The following is a 17,612-nucleotide window of genomic DNA, read 5'->3' as shown; positions in this document are numbered from 1 at the left end:
ACATACGGCTGGCTTATTCTACTACTATGGTCACACAATGAGTCAAGATAATAGCTTTGTGAATAAAACAAAATTAAACTTACCTTGGTCCTGTGAGGAAATGAAAGCAGACAAGTACATGTTTATGATCCAGGGGCTGACAGATCATTATAAAGCATATGTCTTTATTTATTTATTTTCTTTTTTTTAATTAATGTTTTTCTATCTTGTTATACCAGTTCTTTCTTCTCAAAGCACTTAGCATGGTTTGTACTTTGTCCAGGTGTTTAGTGTCTATTTCTGCTACAGTATCAGTGTATAACATGAAGAGCAATACACATCTAGTGACTGCTTCTTCACTCATCAATATCTAATATATCTTTGTGAGAAGAAACTCAAGTTGAGAAGTTCATTGGTCTCTTAGGTTACCTCACAGAGAGTCTTCAACTATGAAAGTAAGTCAGAGAGAAGGAGCTGCAATCTGCAAAGATCAGTGTGATCCTTTGTACAGCAGTATATTTAGGGCTGCATAGTCAACGTCAGAAGTGGTAGAACTCACTGTATTCCAAATGACTGGGGAGGATAACATGGTTTTGTGATCAAGGGATTAGGGAATCAAACTGAGACAACTGATTGTACCAAATAAGTCATTTGTCAGTTGGTTTACAAAGCTTTCTTAACCATTTTTCTAAGTTATGTATGAACATGTAGAAAATTTAAATGTAACTCATGTCACTTAACTGAAAGTGAATGAAGTCTACACTTCTTGCTGGTCAGTGGGTAGAACTTTCTGGGATATCTCAGGTCCCTAAATATGGTTCATTGAGCTTCAAGCAGCAAGAACACTGAGAGGATGGCTAAACAATGCAGGGATGGTCTGCCCTGTCATGCTTCAGTTCATATTAAATATATAAGAAGCATTTAAAAACTATAGCTTGAGTTTTATAAATATCTTAAAGAAAAGAAAAGAGTCACAAAGGGAAAAGAAGGAAGGACCCAAATCATTTTTACAACAGCCAGTGTCCCCAAATCATGAGCACAGAGGCCATTTCCCCAGGACCAGAAGGGTGAACACAGTTTTCATTAAATGGGTCTTTCCTAGAACAAACCCATAAGCATTTCCCATGACTGTGCAGTTGAGATTTTTGGCTGGAGGAGCATCTGGCTATTAGAAGGAGCATTCTAGACACTCCGAGTCCCAGCCATGTTGAGATACTTGGCCCTTTCCTTGGCTACTTCCGTGTACCAACCCTGCATCAAATGTCATCAGAAGCCTGCGTAAATATTGGATTTAGATTCACACAAATTATTTCTGTCCTGAGGTGCAATATGCCAAAATTTAGTAAAAACAATACTTTGAGTAAACAGAATTGGTGGATAAATGTAAGAATATTAATCCAACAAAATGATCACAGAGAAATGTAATGAAGTGTACAAACTCATAAATTTTGCACTGATGTGAGACCTTTATCTTGCACCTATGACTTTTTATTGAGCATATCCATGGAGTTCCTTTAAGCTAACACTGCCAAAGTGCTTTAAATTGTCAGTTGCTTTGCTGAATTATAAAATATCTTTGAGTTTCATTAGAATGCTCAGGAATTATTTTAATAATCATATGTGCGATTAGCAGCTGTTTAGTGCTGGATCTACAAATTCATTTTGAGAGTAAACATTGGGACAATAAAATATAATGCTGTCATGATTGCCCCTGTCAGCAGAAACATCGTCTTACTTTATTAAAAATCACCATGAAAATGCCAGGCACAGATACAATTCCTATTTATAGACACTTTCTATTCTATGATATTATGGTGTCTGTGCACTGCAAAGCTACATTTAGCGGGGATTTTCATTTTGCCTTAGGTAGGCTCACAAATCAGGAGATATAAGCTCTTCTTCCTGTGTTCATACATCTTACTATATACGGCTTCCCCCAATGGCCTATTTGGATTTTTGATCTAATAAAATAATGTTCATACCGTTGGTACTCAGTATTTAAAAGTGAATGAAGATTTCTTGGAAATCATGATAGTTTAGCTACTGGAAATAATAACAATATTCTCACTGATCCATTTTGGCTTTAAGTATTTATTAAATAATATTTACTCCTAAGAAAGGTACCTATAAATTAAATGAAATTGTAACATGCAATAAAAACACATTTCTCTCTAAATTTCAATCAGCTTCATTCCTCATAGACACTTCTCCTGGTGCTTATTCTACAGTAACTGTTTCCTGCTCTCTGGCCCCTCAGCACTTCTCCTTGTTGTCGATGTGCTCTTCTGAGAGTCACTCTCTTGATCTGTGTCCCTCCCCACCCCTTCCCCTCTTGCTATTCTTTCATTCCCTACTGATATGGGAATAATAGGATCCCAAGGCTGTCCTTACTGTATAATTAAAGTATGAATTTCTAGGAGTTAGAAATTGCATGCCGTTTTTATTATGCTTCTATAATAAAGCCAGGTAACACTGAGAGAATTAAAATGGCCTTTTCTGAGCAGAACACTTGACGATTCCCCTCGCCTTTGGTTGTATTGTTTTAAGAAATAGGTGTTGAAAATAAGAATAGGTTCAGCTATTCCTTTTCTCTGCAAACACCTCTATCTTTCACTTGATATATATCCCCCTAGATCCGGGAAATATGTTGTAAACTTGTAACAGATGGCGATGAAGCTTCACATTTTTTATTTAATACATATTTTTTTAAGATTCTGCATTTACAGTGTGTATCTTCCAGGAAAAATGACCTTGAATGAATGAAGTCATAGTTCGAAGGAAAAACACTCCACAGATAAACTAACCTAGAAATGATGAGTCAATTGGGGTTTGTTTTGTTCTCTTCAGTGAGATGAAATAATTTCAGATGAAAAACAGAATGTTGAAACAGAGGAGTCAAAGGTCATCTTAACACTGGAGGTGTATCTGCTAATTGTTCCAGGAAACCCACTTAGCCGTAATCTGCACTGAACAGAACGTGGAAGATGGTGTCTCTCTATCTGTGAGTAGAAACGCTGTTTACTTCACTTGGGTGATGCTGGGGGCTTACCAAAAAATTGTTCTGGCACATCTACCAGCATGAATGTGAGAGGGTTCTAACACTGTGAGGGCTGGTATTTTACGAATGTTTTACCACTGGCTTGGAAACAAGAAGTTTGCAATTGATTCAACAGTATGTCAGACAGACAAAATATTAAACGGGAAAAAAAACCAACACGGAACATTAGTGAGAATTGCTAATGTCCCTATTGTAAAAACAAACTGAAGTTAATAAGAAACCTGATCCTTTTAACCAATTAACGAAAGTCAAGTTTTAATTGCATGGCTTCCCAGAGAAATCAAGTGGTTCCGTGAACTTGAGCCCTAGCTGTTCAGAGGACTCAGCAATACTGTGCGTTCAGTCACCCACCTCTTTTTTCAACAGCTTCAATGCATTGCTTTACAAACCATGGAACTGTGGAATGTTCTCGTTCACACACTGCGTGCAGATGAGAGCCAAAAATTTGATCTGCAAACGAAACAAAGATGAGCTTCATTAAAATCCAAGCCTACGTTGTTCTTTAATTTGATTCTACTTCCATAGCCAATACTGAGATCTTCATCTTGCATAGATACTGATTTTTGCTTTAATTTCAAAGTGTCTATGGTAGAAATATAGACTGTGTGTCCCTTCTTTATAGAATAGAATCCTGATCTCCTGGTAAGAAAAATAACATGGTCCTTCATTAGGCATGCGTAAAGAGTGAGTTCTAGTCTCTAAGGGACTAAACTCTAGTGTCTTGGATATAATGCAGAGGGAGCTGAGGTAGCTCCCGTGGAATCACTAAGCTTAGCATATCTGGAATTCTACATGTTTTAGAAGTTTATCAGCAGTTATCAAGCATTCAGTTTGTCCAGGATATTTAAGGCATTCATTCCGCAGGGGTATTTGATAATGTAGAGAGGAGCAAGGGAAGTACTCTAAAGTATTGCTTAGTATTTCTCCTGCCTTGGAATGTCCAGTCTCTTTTCAGATTTAAGTATCACCTTTCTGACACATTCAGCTCAGAACTTCCATATGTCATCTCCATTAGACTCCCAGCATAGCAATTTCTCTGATTGTTCAACAGATGCAGCAGAAAATAGGGCTCATGTTCAAAATGGCCCAGCAACATCAAATTAAACAAAGTTAAACTGAATTTATTACATGTATTAAAGTGATTTAAAGTGTTTTTATTTGTTTTAGCTATGACATATGTGAGTTTCTATAAGAGGGTGGTAAAGACATAGACCCCAGACTCAGTTTTTGAAGAACCATTTGTTTCAGGGGTGCATTTCTCTGAACTAATACTGAATTAGGCTCTGAGATCCCAGCCCTTTCCTTTTATTTAGAATAAGATAGATGATTTTTGAGCAGCATTTTTACATTTATGATTATGGGATTGTGGCTTAGATTTTTTTTTCACTCAACAGTATTTTTTGAGTGCCTTCTATGTTCCAGGCACTGTCATGAGGTGTTGGGAATAGATACAGCAGTGAAGACAGACAAGGTACCTGCTCTCGTGGACTTCCATTCTAATCTACATGCTAGCTTACATTTCAATAGTAAGTGACATCATATTGTCAAAATTAATAAAAGCACCAGAATGAAAACAGACCTTTTACCTAAACTGTTAAAAAGAAACTATATTAACATTCAGAATTGTATAATAACTTATAACAGTTAAGTGTCTTCTGAAGATGTATTTATTGAAAGTGCCATTCCCCAGTTGGAGGTAGTACCTAGAGGTGATTGGACCATTTTGGCTCTGAGCTGATCAAAGGATGAATTCATTAACAGATACTTCTTCCCACAGTATTTTCCAGCCACCTCTCAAAGATCGGTGTCACTCAACTCCATTTTCTAACCCGATATTTCTGCTTTTTTGGGGAATGGGGCTTATCTCCACTTGACCTATGTTAGATCTATGTTGACTATGTAGTTTGTTTAACTTGCTTAGAATTCAAATCCAGAAGGGTCAGGGTCATACAGTTACTATGTGTCTCCAAGAGTCACACAATGTTTATATATAATGGAAGTTCACCAAAAGTGTTTTGAATTGTCAGCAGAGGTATTGTAGAAAAGAAATTTACATATACAGATATGAAGAGAAAATATATAATGCTGCATAACACAATGCTAAGTGACAAGGTATTTTGAAGACGAAGAAACTGAGATCGCAAGGAAGCTGGATTTACATCTGTTACCTAGGAAAATGTATTGGGGTGTGCTGGTAAAAAGTCATGGAGGGAGTCGTTAGGCTAATGCACTATTAATAACACACTCTGATGTGGAAACATGTGTTTATACAAGAGACAGGAAGAAGATAAACTCAAAAACCAGATAGTATAAAGAAATGGCAAACAATTGTATATGCTTTGAACACTTGATGAGGTAGCAAAGATTTGTTCCAAACGGTGAGCATCCCTATAATAAAGAGTGACATAAATATTACCTAAGAAAAATTGCCTAGGACTTAAGATCAAACATTTTATATTGGCTAGAGGTCACAGTCAGGAAACATTACTACAACATATAAACCTATTAGTAGACTTCATAATTTACGTCCATTGCACAAATGTTGATTGACTCTTCTATCTGAACAGCAACAAAGCAGGCAATTAGGCAATTTACATTGTAAATATATATACTGGGATTTCTTTAATATTGTAGGGTTGATACAACAAGTATCTTAACTGGTGCTGAGTGGTAAGAATGATGCCCTCCAGTATAGGTGTATGTCTTTCCATGCTTAAGAAAGAAAGAAAGAGAGAGGGGAGGGGGAGGAGGAGAGATAGAGAGATAGAGAGATAGAGAGAGTTACTTTCAATGGAAGTCATTTAAGGAACTAGATGCTGTCTTGAAGTGGGTGCTAAATTTCTAATAGAGCTTTGTTTTGTTTTCCTTTTCATGTGAATATAAGAGAAAGACAAAGATGGATAGGCTAGACAAGAAACATAGAAAAGTGACTTTTGGTGTGTTCAGAGATTTTGCTTTCTTCCTTTAAATGTTCTCTTTAGTCCACTTAGTTATCTGTGGAAGACAATCACAAGTGCTTACTATGTGTCACAGTAACCCCAGAGTGTCCCATATATGCTCTATGCTGCCACATACTCTCTATCCTCTGCATGTGTCCTATGTAGGAGACTGACAACACCAAAGGAAAGGGAAAGGATATGTTATTGTGAATATGCTGTGTCTGGTTAGTAAAGGTGCATTGTGGGAGTATATGGAAAAGGTCAGATCAGCCTTCCCCATGCACAACTTCCAAGCAAAGGGACAAGCCCTCAGATGTAAGTAGGACTTGAGTAGAAAGCTAAGAAAGGGAAACAAGTGGCACTTGGAAAGTTGGAGGATAGCATGTGCCAACACTTGAGAGAATGACAGTATGACCAGGATGCTTCATTCAGGAAAAATTCAGGACTTATCAAAACCTTTATGAACTAAGCTTGTAAAGGAAATGAATATTATATTATGATTTACCCTATATTTTGTCAACCAGGCTGTTATTTGACAGATACTAATGATCTCCTACAAATAAGTCCTTTCTTTATTAGTTCCTTTCTTGTTCTTAGAATTTACTCAGGCTGGCCACATGGCCCAAACCTAAGTAAAATTCCTCTGATCCAAATAGTGGAAGTAGAGAACAACTCCTAGAAAATTTCCTTTGATCGATACACAGTAAAAGAAACATGCAGATACCTATACAAATATGTATTTATGTGAACACAAAAATCACAGTATTTCAACAGAAATGTAATAGAATTCATTAGATATAACAAAAGATTACTCTTGACTGAAGTCTACATCTCTGCACTTCTGAATGTGGGGTGGTCTGGACAAGCAACATAGAAAAGTGACTTGGGGTGTGCCCAAAGACTTTACTTTCCTTCCTTATGAAAAGACTGTAGAGAAAGAAATACTTTCTCTTATTTTTCCCACTTAGAACATCACCTTGTGATAACACTTGGATCAATTTGAATATTCATACCACTATGAGACAAGCTATAAAATAAAGGCTAACTTCCTTTACAAAAGAAAGCAATGGAACATGTTATATACCAACCATGAAACCCTTCTCTAGATCTCGTACATGCCATTGTTTTAAACAGGATTATCTACTACTTGCAGCCAAAGGCATCCTAACTAATATGGAGGAACATTAGCAGGTTGCTTGACTTTTTATAGCGAAGTGTGTATTATAACCATAATTCTGCTTGATCTATGGTTAGGTTATGCTTAGATCTCTGGTAGGTCTATTTGATAGTTTATAAAGAATTTGACAGCACAGAAGATGTGTTGATTAGATGCCCATGTCTTAGCTAAAGAGACAAGACAGAGTCTAAGAAAGATGTTGTGAGTATCAAAGTTAGGATAATGGTGTAGATTTGTTTTGTTTATGGTTTTTATCTTTTTTGGAGTAAGAGTGTGGTAGGCAATAGCCTACCCTGTGACCATAAGGTTCCATTTGTTAGAGTACATGGCAGTTATGTCTCCTTGTATGCTCTGACCCTGGGCTTGATCTGCAGGCAGCTTGGTGTGATGTGATGTGGACAGGAATGCATCAGTTCCAGATGAAAATCTCAGGAAGTAATGCAATCTCCCCCTCACCTTGCCTTTTCTCTGTTGTTTCTCAAAGGAAATCTCCCCTGGCTAGCTATTGCTCTGTCATCCTCGGCTCTGGGATAAACATGTATGTCCAGAACTCAACCCAATGTTTAGAAGTTCAACCGGACTGTATACAAAGCAGACCTGCCCAACCAGACCTGTTCTAGGTCATACATGATACACCCTCACTGTACATTATACTATATGTACAAAGTTCTGTTTGTTATTCAGCAATAGCTCACTGATTCAACTTCAACTGGAGTTCAGGTTTATCATGAAATATGTTTTAACCTGTGCTGTCAGATAAAGTTCAAGAAGCAGCTTGAGACTAGAGAGAAAAGTATAAGACATGAAATTAGCCAAAAATAAAGAAGCATATGCTAAGTTTTAATTCAGTGTATGTATAAATCCCAGAGGAAGTTATTTATTAAGTTACCTTAATATTTAGTCTTGTTATGCCTTACAAAATACTATGGCATTTCTTATTCTCTGTTTTTAATTCTACCCAGTTCAGTTCAATAGATATCAGTGAACACCTACATATACTGAGTGGTGTAGAGAATGCAAAGTTTCATTCATTCATCACTCATTCATTCATCATTCATTCAATATCACATGCCAGATAGTAGACAGGCTGCATTACAATCTAGAAGTGTCTATAGCCTTATATACACTTCCTACAAGACTTTCGCAGTACTCCCACTAAAATGTAATTTGTGCTATTACAGTAAGCAATCATGGTGTTTAATTATATGAGCCTATGGGGGATGGGATCCTCATTCAAATCGTCGTAACATGTAATCATAACAATTTAAAAGAAATTATGAACTTGGGAGGGTTGGACAGGGAGAGGGAAGAATGATAGTGATGCAGATATATGAAGTTCCAAAAATTAATAATAGTATTAAAAAAGAAAATATCTTATGTCAAAGTATGTTTTATGAACTGCTAGACACCAGAACTTGCCAACATAGTTTTTTTGAAGTCACATTTGTTTTTCTGCTAGTGTGCTAACTGTAGTCCATGACTCTTGGTTGCTGCCCAGCACTGTAGTAGCTCTCACTGACTATAACTTGTATTTCCCTATGGTAAAGCTGAAAAATATAGGGTGAAATATTACAACTTGGGCTCATCTGTATGTTCCAAATATTTAATTTGCTAATTAATCTTCATTGTATTGATGGTAGATGCTATTACAATACTGATTTTACAGAAAGAGAAAACATACTAAGTCATAGATATTGAATTTTTCATAGTCACAAAGATTTAGGCTATGTGCAACAAAAGATGATAACGAACCAGAAGTTAAGAGACTCATGATCCAGTGGGTATGAGAAGCAAATATAGGATGTAACAAAATCCAACAGGAAATTACAACCTTCTGGTTTTTTGTTTTTGTTTTTTTTGTTTTGGTTCAGAAAGCATGAGAAGTTGAAGAATAGAGATAGGAACTTGAGAGTGAAATTAAGTGTTTTAGATGCAGCAGAATGGTGATGCAGACAAACATCTGAAGCTGCTCTTGGCCTCTGCCAACTATTAAGATATGGGTGATTGTAAAGAAAGTCATCTTAGAAGAGTGATAAAAATGGAAATTGGATGGTTATGGTAAAGTCTTGAGAAGAAGATGAGGAAGAATTGAGATAGACAAGGATGTAGGACATGGTGTTTGCCTTGGGATAGATAGGAAAATCAACTGCAGGGTATTTTTGATTGCTGAGCAGCTCAGGATGTACACTACTGGATATTCATGTGGGAGCGGAGGAAATATACTATTGCCACTCACGGGAGCATCCAGAAAATTGGGTATCATATAAAAAAATCTATCCTTTCATCGTCATTAATGCCCTAGGATGTAAAGCAAAACAAAGCAAAATGCCTTTCCTAAACCTAAATATTTTAAATTTCTGTAGATAGTGTTTGAGTTCAGTATTTATTAGATCAACTAATGTTTCTCATTTTACTTGTATCCTTCTTAAGATTTACTGTCTTTACTCAAGAATGTATTGCTCTGGAGTGCAGGATCTCAGCTCCCACATGATCCATCAGGGTCCAAGGCTGTCTTATGGATCAAACTGGGCCTCCTTCAAGAAATTTAGAATCCAGATGTAGAGAAATTGAGGATAGTATCATCTCTATAGATTTGAACTGTGAGGCTGCCTAGAATTAAACTCTAAAGTTTTCACAGTCCCTTATGAGCTGGCTATATGGGATGAATATGTGAACAGAGTAATTCTACTTGGAAGAAATTGGCAAATGGAACATATGCACAAAAGCCATCTTCAGTGACTACATCTTTTCCATGGCACTTAGACTTCCCAAGTCCTAAATTACAAAGGTTCCCCTCTACTCATCTTGACAGCATTTCTTCAAGTTGTTTTCTTTGTGTTACTATTGTACATGTGACTAAAGTGTGGGCAAAGCACCACCCAGGAGATTGCAACGAGAGGGCACAATTACATTATAAAGGTCCAAGATTAACAAAATGGCTTGGTGGGATCTCTACCATTCCAGAGGGTATTGGTCAGGAAGCAGATTGTATGTATCCAATTTCTCTGGAAGGGCACACAGAAGAATTAGGACAAAAGTCAAGAACAGAGCTGAATGAAGACTATGAGACTATACAACATTTTGTGATCCTAGGTTCAGTCACACCATACACAATCCATATCCCTGAATTGGACAGTTCAATAATCAGAATATTTTCATTCTTACATATCTGGGTTGTCCATTTTCTATGAATTTGCTACTGAAAAGAATCTTCAGCAGGACATTGGACTTTAATGTAAGTTATGAATTACTCATCTCAGAGGGTTGGGAAATTTTATTAAAGAAAGAATATCATATAGATTGATGAAAAATAATTTTATCAAGTCTATGGGTAAATTTAGAATTACCTCCCATCTGCAGATCTGACAAAGTCCAAAGTTCAACATTCCAAGGAGAACCTTTACATCACAGGAAAGTGTTTGACTTTCTGTCTTAAAATAGTGTAGACAAGGGGGAGGGAAAGAGGAGAAAATTTCTTTTCTTGGCAAGCTTACATGACCAGCTTTGCCCCTAAACTCCATGCTTGTTGCCTGGCACACCATTAAGGATTATTTCTGCTTTCCTCCTCCTTATGGATATTCAAAAATGGGAGCCTTCCCAGAACCCCGAGTTCCTAACTCCCCACCTACATCCCCATCTGTGGGCTCACTGCTAATCTTTTCTTCCTGTCTTAACAACTTTTGTTTTGTATTTAGAAAAGGCCTCTTGCCTGAGGTGTCAATATTTTTGGAATCCTCTGCAAACGTCTCTGGCCTTGGCAAGTGTGATCATTATATCTCCAGCCTACTGCTGTAGCGTTTATACCAAGGGTGGCAGGCAACACATTGTTTGGAGAAAATCCATTTTCTGTGATTTTTCATTGAAAGCATCTTTTGGTGAGAAAAATAAATAGACCTTCCACATGACTGCACTTATAAATCATGTTGTTTACATAATGAATTAGAGTTTAACTTCAGAATGGTGGGTTTTAATCTTTAAGATCTCAAACTTTTGACCGATTTAGATAGTCCATCAGCATAACCAGGTTAAGTCCCCCAGACTACAAATTAGCTTCATTCTCCTTCCTTGCTGCTGTATATTTTTTGACAAATTATGGGAAGAACACCCAGTAATGGGTTCTTTGTCAGCTAGATTCCAAATGAATCAAAACTACGAGGAGAACTACTCAATACATGCAGTTAAATGTTCAAATAATGTGACAGTGTTACCATCATTTACTTAGAAGACAGTCTCCACACACTTTTTAAAATGATGTTCTGTTTCAGGAGGGCAAGTCACTAAAGCACAGAGGATGACACATTGTAAGGAGTGGAGAGAGAGTCAAAAAGTAGGACAGTAATCTGGACTGCCCAGCTCCGAAGCTAAGCCGATGATGACTGTAGAAATGGGTGTATCTATTGAGGTGATAAGCTGTCCATGATTGAGAAATATACAATACCGTGTTTATATTAAAAAAATGGATTCTTATCTAAGAGACTGAGAAGCAGAGATGGAAAGAACACAATGAACATGGTCTAAGGGACTAGACTTAGAGATACTTTGAGATCATATTCTCAAGGGATCATCAAATATGAAACCAAAGAAATACCATGTTTATACACCAGCAGCAAAACTAGCCCTAGTATAGAAATGTCACCTTTTAATTACATTAGTTTCAGTGAAGGATGCTTCAGTGACTGAGATCATGCAATATAATATATGCAAGGAAAGAAAGAATATAGCCCTCTTTGCTTTCAAAGAGGGTAACATTCACTTAAATTTTTTCTCTCCAAAAATGTCACATTCAGGCAGATAATTTTTAATATGTTGTCATATGGGTAATGAAGGGGATAGTGTAACATGCAAATAATATCCTTATCATGTAATTTTAGCAGTTTAAATGAATTCTTTATTTTCATTTCTTTCTATTTTCTTTTATTTTTGAGAGTATAATAATATTTATAACATTACTCCCATTTCTTTTTTTCCCTTTAAACCTTCCCATGTACCCCTTCTGGTTATTTTTCAAATCCATGGCTTCTTTCTTTACTGACTGTAATTATATATATATAGATGTATGTGTATATACATATATCTTTATAGATATAACCTATGAAGTTGCATAACCTTCCTTGTATGTATTATGTTTTCTGGGCTGACCATTTAGTACTAGATAACCAGTTGGTGTGTTCTTTTCTGGAGAATACTGTTCCTCTTACTCTTAGCATTCCTCAGTCGCCTGTAGTTGTTCATGTACTGGTGAGGCCCGTGGACTTTACATACTTTGACATGTCTATTGGTATCATCACTGTTCAGCTCATTTTTTAGGCAGTCATTGTTTTTTTTTTTATATCTCTTTTAGCTCAGTTCTTACAATTGCTGCATGTTCTTCTCTTCAAATACAACATAACAAGTGTCCACATCACTCAGAACAGTCTCTAAGCTTTGCTGAGACAGTATGGAAGGTAGGTGATTTGAATGAGCACTTGACTGGAGTTTATGTCTGTATGGAATACAGATGCCTAGCTAGTATTGAAGGACGAGTGTGCTATCACCTGTCTCTTTAGTGCTTCAGAAAGTGCTTTACTTTCTTGCAAACTTTATGGCTTTGATTAAAAATATAAGCAACGGCTTTTTGGCCTATAAATACAAAACATTGAGATGATTTTCTGCTGAACCTCTAGCATACAGTAAACCTCTAATGGCCTTATGACTTTTGACCTAAGAGGCAAGTACAAGAAAAATAATGGATGCTTCCAACTTTTCAGTATTTTAAACTGTAAATAAGCAGGCATTTCCAAATGCTATGTATGTACCTTGCTTCTGCTAGTTCATTCACATTGTTATTCATGTCCATTTTACTTTGCTAAAGCTTATAGCTCTACAGTCTATGGTAGACAATAACAGCATCAATTGTGGGAAGACTGACTTGGAGATTTGCCTAGACAATGTGGCAATATCCAGTCTGGTATATCAACTGTGAGGATGAGGATTTCATTTGAAGATGGACAGCCAGCTGTTGTGGCAGTAGCATTCTTTCACAGGAGCAGAGCAAGGGTGTATTCTGGTGAAAGCTAGCTGCCTCACAGATGCAGTGTTCTTCGCTGTACATTATACAGCTTTCGTCTTCCTTTTTAGGCTTCAAGGGGCTTCTACTTCCCACAGATCCGTGTTGGTTGTCCTTGTATGAGGTCCCTGTTCATTTAAGCTTACATGGAATTACTCCCCAACTGTGCTTTTTTTCTGATGGGTGAAATGAGATTTTTCCAAGAGTGTTCAGCAGCCAGAAGAAAATTAGTATCTTCAACATACCAACACAAATTCTGTTTTTGTTTGTTGTTTTTTTTTTTTTTAGACAGCCACCTTGACTCATATTCTCTGCTTGCACCAAACTATTTCCCCTTCACACACATACCCTGAATCACAATAGTAGAGAGAATAATAATTTTCATACAATATCATTTCACCCATTCAAAGTATCCAGCAAAGATTTTTTCAATGTCTTTCAGAAACAGTAAAAAGACTATATCATTACATAGCATATATATATATATATATACATATACATATATACGTATGTGTATATGTGTGTATGTGTATAAAGGAAAATATAAGCACATTAATACATAATATGAAGTCAGAAACAGATAAGCAACAGTAGAGCTGGTATACATCCAAAGGAGACATCTCTGAATGAATGTCTTTTGAAAGAACTGAACAATGTAAACATACAAGGAAACAGAAAACATACAGAGCTTCTGGAGAAAGCTATGGCTTAGAGAATTGGGTGGTTGGCACAGGGTGACCAGGAAGCAGGACAGTGCTGAGGAAATTGAAAAGATGGGCCAAACTGCTGGAGGCCAAGGAAGGTAGAAACACATAGGTCACAAGAGGACACTAAACATAGCTTCGAACATGATTTTATGCTAAGGAATTGGAGATGGTTGAGCAGGGGGTGAATGGTATGATTTACATCTCTAAATGATTCCTTGGAGCAGTTGCTATACAGAGACTAAATTTAAGGGGGTCAAGCAGAGAAACAGAGAGGCCAGGCAGGGGGCTGGTGAAACATTCTCCAGGGAAAGGATGGAACTTGGATAAGGATGGTAATAACGGAAGTGACTAAAAGTGGTTTAATTTAGAATATATTTTTAGGCAGGATTTGCTGATGGAAGTGAAAGAGACAAAGTTAGAGTGGAGGGTGACTCCAGCTGGCACATGGCTGTGGTATTTCCTGAAATAGAGAACACGTGGGAGCCAGGGAATCAAGGGTTGCTCTGGATAAATTTGAGATGTCTACCAAGCACCCAGGAAGATGTCAAATAGACATTTGAATATGCAAGTCTGGAGTGTGAGGCTGACGTTTTAAGTTTGGAGAATATCAACCTACTGATGGAATTAGAAGCCACAGGGATGGAGTATTTCAGCCCCAGAATGTTTGAACAGTGTCCAATAGTTGGAGAATAAGAAGAATAGAGGAAATATAGCCAAGAAACAAGGATGAGAAGAGCAAGACTCACCAAAGAGGTGCCCACTGACTTGAGTTCCTAATCTCATCCTAGGCAATATATACCCATGATGGACAGAGATGAGTAAGATGGTGTCTGAGTTCACAGCCCATAGTCTAGAAAGATGATATGAAAACATGATAATAGCTTTGGGAATTGAAGTTGGAATGAATGAGAAGGAGGAATACAAGGGTAGTTTCACAGTGTTTGTGACATTCAGCTGAAAGTGTAAAAGAGACTCAGAGTTCACTAAGTGAAAAACTAGTTTTCAAGGTAATAGAGATGCTTCATAGTAAGAAAAGATAAATGCAGCCTCCTCCTTGTTTTTATATGAATGCATTACATTATTATACTTACACATTAGGTACTTCCAGTCACCAAATCAATGCACTAATGAATGAAAGATAAAAGTGAACAAGAAAAAATATTTTATAAAAATAAGTGATTTAAATCCAAAGACAGAACATTGTCAGTTGACACTGGGGGAAATAAACCTTATTTCACTTCATGAACTTTAGATGATTGAGATGAGTAGGTATTTGTTGAGCAAAGAGTGTTTCCTAGCAGTGGGAATTGACAGTATTTTGTACTTTTCATTTGCTCATCTTCACCTCCTTAGGATTATGGATGTAGTCAACAGTAAAAAGAGGGCTGTTTATAAAATTCAAGTATGTCAAATTTTGCTTTCTTATCCAATATTTGTTTACAAACTCTTTATATACTTTCAATAGACATTTCACAGAATTTGCTTACTCAATCACAAAGCTTAGAATAATTTATCAACAGTAACATTATCAATAACTATCATGTTCTTTAACTGGAAAGGGATGCTTTATTGAGTGGTAGACACTACTGTGAAATAAATAATTTTATTTATAATTTTTTATACATTTGAAATAAATAAAATTTAAATTTTATTTATAAATTATAAATAATTGCAATTATAAGGAGAGAATCTGATGTATAATATTTGGACAAATTAAGTGAACTAATTCTAAATAATTTATCTTTGCAGGCCAACTAATAGAGGCTAAAGATGAAAACATTATCTGGTGATTAAGAATCAAAAGATTCTTTTTGGTTGGGGAAAGCACAGACATTTTAATTCCAGAATTAAGCAAACTCTAGGTAAGAAGACTGTATTCTCTCTAATATCAGCATAGATTTGTTAGAATCCCAAGTGGGAAAGACTTCAATTTATTTGCATGAATGTAGAGTTCAATAAGAAAAGACCTAAAGTCAGTAGGAGTAAAACTGCTTAATGATTTCAAATATTGCTTGTAATGTATTAATATAGCAGGTTTGAATATCTATAATGGAGTCTCTTTCATTTGGGTCTTAAGGGTGTTCTTCAAGCCACTAAGGCTGAGCAGTAGGCATGTGCTGAAGTACGTAAGAGGCAAGCACTTTACGTTAAAAGCACTTTCCCTCTCAGCCCCGGGTTAAAAGCTATTTTAGGATTCTGTTAAAGGCATTCTTTAGTCCTCAGCTTTGGCTTAGAAGTGGCTTTGATGAGAAGTGCTTTGAGGCAGGTAAAGGATTTTATAATAAACCATATTAAGAGCTTGAGAGTCATGTGGCTCTGTGGAGCATTGGGTAGCTTGGTGGGGTGAGTGTAAGCAATGCTTAGAAATTCTTAGTAGGTTGTTTGAAGCAATGTGGTTCACTAGTTATTCTGTGTAAATAAATGAAAATCCAGTTCCAGCAATGTAATTAGAGAGAAGAGATTATGACTCCAAATTAGAAAGAAGGCCATTCTGAAAATAAGTTGTCATTTTTGGGGTTTCTAGTCAAATACTGTTTCTCAATTTTCAGCTCTTACTGCAGAAAGAGTCAATTCAAAGGCATTTCTAAAACACCTAATCTACCCAAAATTTACCCACAAAACAGGATGACTAGGCATCCTTTTGGGAGAGGCCATTTTGTATCTTGCACATTTTCTGGGTCAAGGCTGCTCTTCAGACCCAGGCAACAGGATTTCTTACTGTGATGTGAAAGTACTATAGAAATGGAATGGAGATCTCAGTTGGAAATATCTATTGAACAGGCAGAATGATGTCTACAACCCTTTATGTTTTCCCATAAGACTTGATTTTAGCTGAAGTACTGTTTGTGAACTTGCTGAGGTCAATGAGACTTCTAAGAGAGGGCAAAGGATCCATGTACTACAGCTATATCCAGGGGCTAGGAATGAATTCTGTTAAGGAAACAGCTCCAGACACAAAGGAATGAGCAGTTTTTTTCACCTTGTGAGATTTAAAATCTCTGAGCGATGCTTTAGGTCCTTGAAAACCATCTACACCTGAATAGACAAAGAGCAAAGAGCAATGTTCTTGCATACTCCGTTGAGCATAGGAGCCGCAAGAGGAACTGAGCACGGCCACCTGGAAGCCTCTGCAAGCACAGTTGCTCTAGGCAGGGAAATGGCTAACTTTCAAGATTGCTGTTTGTCCAACTGCAGTGATATGCTTTCTTTGGGCAGTGTATGGAGAACAATGTCTAAAACAGAAACCAAAACAAAACGAAAATGAAAATGAAAACAAAAGGCAAAAGGGCTGCATCATATACCTTACTCTAGGTATTGTACTCCAGCACTCCTATTAAGATCTGGAGATTTTTATTTTTACAGGAGACAGCCGTTCACACAGTTCTATTAGGAGTTTATAAAAATCAAACAAATCTAGATCACATCACATAACAGTTCAACAATGCCTCTTCCTGATGTCTTTCCATCAGCCTTCTGGTGGCGATGGTTGGGTTGGCTATGCATATGAAACTGCTGACTTTGAATAATCTCTGTAGCAGGACTGAGGAGGTTCACTTGGCAGAAGGGGGGCACAACTTTCTCATCTTTGTGACCTTAATATTTACATGCTGCTTGGTACATGATAGATCCTCAGTAAATCTTTCTTTCTTCCTTCCTTCCTTTCTTCCTTCCTTCCTTCCTTCCTTCCTTCCTTCCTTCCTTCCTT

General features: G+C 36.8%; 1 protein-coding gene across 5 annotated transcripts in view; it reads right to left on the bottom strand.

The window, feature by feature from the left end:
* The window catches only part of Arhgap15 (Rho GTPase activating protein 15), a 611,414-nt gene that overhangs the window by 227,507 nt on the left and 366,295 nt on the right, over positions 1–17,612 (bottom strand). For all 5 annotated transcript variants that reach the window (XR_004118571.1, XM_031370150.1, XM_031370149.1 and 2 more), the window contains exon 10: positions 3,389–3,487. Coding sequence is in view for 4 of the 5 variants with exons in the window: in XM_031370150.1 (XP_031226010.1) it covers positions 3,389–3,487 (99 nt within the window). In the remaining variant the exon portion in view is untranslated. The remainder of the gene's footprint in view (positions 1–3,388; positions 3,488–17,612) is intronic.

The sequence above is a fragment of the Mastomys coucha genome, unplaced genomic scaffold (assembly GCF_008632895.1).
Source record: "Mastomys coucha isolate ucsf_1 unplaced genomic scaffold, UCSF_Mcou_1 pScaffold15, whole genome shotgun sequence".
Classification (NCBI taxonomy): Eukaryota; Metazoa; Chordata; class Mammalia; order Rodentia; family Muridae; genus Mastomys; species Mastomys coucha.
The sequence above is the reverse complement of the archived record's forward strand: the minus strand, read 5'-3'. Positions and strand labels throughout refer to the sequence as shown.